This window comes from Eubalaena glacialis, chromosome 15, assembly GCF_028564815.1.
Source record: "Eubalaena glacialis isolate mEubGla1 chromosome 15, mEubGla1.1.hap2.+ XY, whole genome shotgun sequence".
Taxonomy (NCBI): domain Eukaryota; kingdom Metazoa; phylum Chordata; class Mammalia; order Artiodactyla; family Balaenidae; genus Eubalaena; species Eubalaena glacialis.
Window position 1 is genome coordinate 11638476 of NC_083730.1, and position 5124 is coordinate 11643599.

General features: G+C 38.0%; 1 protein-coding gene across 1 annotated transcript; it reads left to right on the plus strand.

Moving 5' to 3' along the window:
- Positions 1 to 2845: 2845 nt before the first annotated feature.
- LOC133075584 (large ribosomal subunit protein uL4-like) lies at positions 2846 to 4228 on the plus strand. Its single transcript, XM_061169899.1, has one exon. The coding sequence runs from the start codon at positions 2881 to 2883 to the stop codon at positions 4171 to 4173; it is 1293 nt and encodes a 430-aa protein (XP_061025882.1). The 5' UTR covers positions 2846 to 2880; the 3' UTR covers positions 4174 to 4228.
- The last annotated feature ends 896 nt before the right edge of the window (positions 4229 to 5124 follow it).

A 5124-nucleotide genomic window follows, 5' to 3' on the forward strand; every position in this document is an offset into this window, starting at 1 on the left:
ACCATTTTTTGTAAAAACAAAAATCCTCTTCGGATTTCTTTTGATTATCGAAAACAGGTACTAATGTACTAATGTAGGTCTTTTGTGAAAGTGAAGTGGTGTATAGCGAACTTTTGAAAAGCAGAGAATACCCATACATAAATTCCTCCCATGAGTGTTGGGGACTTTTTTTGTAACAGCATTAAATGTTTACAACACTAGGGAATTATGCATTGGACAGCACAAATGATGTATTAAACCCTGGTGGATTAGAAGTACTGATGCACTTTAAAAAAGTGCCATATTGTTCCATTGGATAAATTGGGCATTGGGAGGATGGAGATGTAAAATTCAGCATTGATTTCAGCTTCTTAGTACAACTGGACAACCAGAAGAATATATTTTCAAAATTCAAATGGAACTTACTGTGGCATGCTAAACCATTTTAGTAACTGTATTTACTTTGTATGATATGCTGCCACATCTTTTGAATAGTGTTCCTTTTTTAAAATTCACAAGGTCTTGGGTAAATTATTGCTTTTAAGCAATTTAACTTTTTTCTTTTAGCTACTGCTAAATATGCAATAAAAACTGCATATAGGGGACTTCCCTGGTGGTGCAGTGGTTGGGAGTCCGCCTGCCAATGCAGGGGACATGGGTTTGAGCCCTGGTCTGGGAAGATCCCACATGCTGTGGAGCAGCTAAGCCCCTGCGCCACAACTACTGAGCCCATGTGCCACAACTACTGAGCCTGCGCTCTAGAGCCCGTGCTCCTCAACAAGAGAAGCCACCGCAATGAAGAGTAGCCCCCACTCTCTGCAACTAGAGAAAGCCCGCACACAGCGATGAAGACCCAATGCAGCCATAAATAAATAAATAATAAACATATTTTAAAAAACTGCATATAGCTTAATTTGATATAGAATTTTAGTGTCGTAAAAAATATAAAGGATTTAGTGACTACAGCTTTTAAAAGAACCTCAATAGAATATCTTCTTTTCTCAGTGTATATTTCAATGAAACCACTAAAACTGGACTCAAAAGACTAGCCCTTACTGCTTCTAATTAATCTTAAAAGAATAAGTTATAAACTTGTAATGTAACAAGATGAAAACACATGAGACATTCATACTTTAGCATATTTGAATCTGAAGAAGTCTTCAAAATTGCTAGTATCACTCTCCTTAGAAATAAATGGATTTGATTTGTATTTCCCTGATGATTAATGATGTTGAGCACCATTTCGTGTACCTGTTGGCCATCTGTATGTCTTCTTTGGGAAAAATACCTATTTAGATCTTCTGCCAATTTTTATTTGAATTGTTTGTGTTTGTTTTGCTATTGAGTTGTATGAGTTCTTTATGTATTTTGGATATTAGCCCCTCCTTATCAGATATATGATTTGAAAATATTTTCTCCCATTCAGTAGGTTGCCTTTTCATTTTGTTAATGGTTTCCTTTGCTGTGCAGAGGAAAGGAAAGTGGTTTGATGTCATCCCACATGTCGATTTTTGCCTTTGTTGCTTTTGTTTTTGATGTTGGATTTAAAAAATCATTGCCAAGACCTATGTCAGGAGTTGACCACTTATATTTTCATCTAGGAGTTTTATGGTTTCAGGTCTTATGTGAGATACCACCTCACGCCTATTAGAATGGCTATTATCAAAAAGAAAGGAAATAACAAGTGTTGGTGAGGATGTGGAGAAAAGGGAGCCATTGTGCACTGCTGATGGAAATGTAAATTGGTGCAGTCACTATGAAAAACAGTATGGAGGTTCCTCAGGAAATTAAAAATAGAACTACCATATGATCCAGCTATTCCATTTCTTAGTATTTATCTGAAGAAAGCAAAAACACTAACTTGAAAGGATATATGCACCTCCATGTCCATTGCAGCATTATTTACAATGGTCAACACATGGAAACAACCTAAGTGTTCATCAGTGAATGAATGGATAAAGAAATTGTGGTATGTGTGTACAATGGAATATTATTCAGCCATAGAAAAGAATAAAATCTTGTCATTTATGACAACATGGGTGGACTAAAGGGCATTATCCTAAGTGAAATAAGTCAGACAAAGACAAATACCACAAGATCTCTCGCATATGAGAAATCCAAATCTAAAACAAACAGAAAAACCAAACAAAAACAACAGGCTTATAAAAAAAAGGAAGAAATGGAATACTGCTGTTGACCCTTGAACAATGCAGCAGTTGAGGTGCTGACCCTCCGTGCAGTCAAAAGTCTGCATATAACTCATAGCCAGCCCTCTGAATAAGTGGTTCCTCCTTGTCTGTGGTTTGGCATCCAGGGATTCAACCAACCTCGAATCATGTAGTACTGTAGTATTTGCTACTGAAAAAATCTGTGTATAGGTGGAACCTCACAGGTCAAAATTGTGTTGTTCAAGGGCCGACTGTAATCTCATAATCTAAATGTTAATAATGTTATCCAAAAAGATATAATTATCAAAATTATATGGATATTTTTATTATAAAACTAATATTTATTCTTAAGCAAAAGTTCATCAATGTTTTTCATTGGGTTAGAATGATTGCTAATTTCAGATTATAACTGCTCAGTTTTGTTCAATAATATACAACCCAAATGCTGTATAGAAAATTTTAAGGATAAACAGAGTAATAAGCAATACTAAAAATAATATCAAAGAATATTAAGATAAAGACATTTTTAAAAATCAGCCTAAATTACGATTTAGATGCACATTAGATTATATTTTTTAAATTGGTTTAAAAAATGATGGAGCTATAATGTAAAGCATAGTGACTATAGTTAATAACACCGAATTGCTTATTTGGAAGTTGTTAGAAGAGTAGATTTTGTTTTTCCTGTGGGAGCCGCCGGATTGAGGGGAGCGTGGCCTTCTCCTCTCCCGCCATGGCATGTGCTCGTCCACTGATATCAGTGTACTCTGAAAAGGGGGAGTCATCTGGCAAAAATGTCACTTTGCTTGCTGTGTTCAAGGCTCCCATTCGACCAGATATTGTGAACTTTGTTCACACCAACTTGCGCAAAAACAACAGACGGCCCTATGCTGTCAGTGAATTAGCAGGTCATCAAACCAGTGCTGAGTCTTGGGGTACTGGCAGGCCTGTGGCTCGAATTCCCAGGGTTCGAGGTGGCGGCACTCACCCTTCTGGCCAGGGTGCTTTGGGAAATAGGTGTCGTGGGGGCCGCATATTTGTGCCAACCAAGACCTGGCGCCATTGGCACCGCAGACTGAATACAATGCAGAAGCGACATGTCATCTGCTCTGCGTTGGCTGCCTCGGCTTTACCAGCGCTGGCCATGTCTAAAGGTCATCGTATAGAGGAAGTTCCTGAACTTCCTTTGGTAGCTGAAGATAAAGTTGAAGACTACAAGAAGACCAAGGAGGCTGTTTTGCTTCGGAAGAAACTTAAGGCCAGGAATGATATCAAAAAGGTCTACGGCTCGCAGCGAATGAGAGCTGGCAAAGGCAAAGTGAGAAACCGTCGCCGTATCCAGCACAGGGGACCCTGCATCATCTATAATGAGGACAGTGGTATCATCAAGGCCTTCAGAAACATCCCTGGAATTACTCTGCTTAATATAAGCAAACTGAACATTTTGAAACTTGCTCCTGCGGGGCATGTGGGACATTTCTGCATTTGGACTGAAAGTGCTTTCCGCAAGTTAGAGGAGCTGTATGGCACTTGGCGTAAAGCTGCTCCCCTCAAGAGTAACTACAACTTCCCCATGCACAAGATGCTCAATACAGACCTTAGCAGAATCTTGAAAAGCCCAGAGGTCCAAAGAGCCCTCCGAGCACCACGCAAGAAGATTCATTGCAGAGTCCTGAAGAAGAATCCACTGAAAAACCTGAGAATCATGTTGAAGCTAAACCCATATGCAAAGACCATGCGCCGGAACACCATTCTCTGCCGGGCCAAGAACCACAAAATCCGGATGGATAGGGCAGCAGCAGCGCTAGAAGCCAAATCAGATGAGAAGGGGATTCCAGGCAAGAAGCCTGCGGTGGGAAAGAAAGGAAAGAAGGCTGTTTGCGTTAAGAAGCTGAAGAAGCCAAAGAAGGCTTTGGTGGGAAAAAAGTCTCCAGTGACCAAGAAACCAGCAGCTGAAAAGAAGCCCGCTAAAAAGAAGCCCGCAGAAAAGAAACCCACCACAGAGGAAAAGAAGGCTGCTGCATAAACTTAAATTTGTTTATTCGGTAAAGGTCAAATCATTTTGGACAGCTAATTTTGAATAAAGATCTGATCAAAGAGAAGTGAGAAACATGAAAAAAAAAAAAAAAAAAAGAGTAGATCTTAAAAGTTCTCATGCCAGAAAAACAAATTTTGTAACTATGTAGGATGACAGATGTCAACTACATTTATTGTGGTGATCATTTCACCATGTATACAAATAGCAAATCATTATTTGTACACCTGAAACTAATATAATGTTATAGGTCAATTATACCTCAATTAAAAAAAAGTGAAAAAAAATTGGTTTAAAAATTAAAGAAAAAACTAACACAAAGCTGAAGTTATTTTAGATGATGTGTTTGTTAAATTTTTAACTGAAAACTTCAAATACATCTTAATTTCAATGTGTTCATTAAATACTGAATCCTGACAGGTACTATTTTACTGTAAATATTTTTCCTTGGCCAAATATGTGTTTACCACCTCGTACATCAGGCTCAATTCTATAATAGAGTCTCTTTTCAAAGTAAAAAATGCAATGAGCTTTCTTAAGAGACTCAGCTTCTATAGCCTTGCGGGTTTCACAGTTATAAACAGCTAGTGGTAGAGGGCACTGCTGTTTTAAATAATAGTGTTGTGGCTCACATTTTCAATTCTTTTGTTAGTTTGTTTTCTGACCAAGAGCCTCGCTTCTATGTGGCCTGATCTAATTTCTTCCAGATTATAAATCAATACAGGTTAACATGACTGACGCAAGAAAGCAGAATGAAAAAAACTGAAGTTACCGTATAAGTCTATAAACTGAGATTTACTTACAAATGTGCTGCCCTAATTCAATGCAGAAGGACTCCACGGATAAGACAGAGCAACTCACTCTGCCATTGGATACTAAGTAATCGAGTAAAATGTTATTTCATTAGTCCTTTTACCTATTACTTAATTATGAATAAAGGTG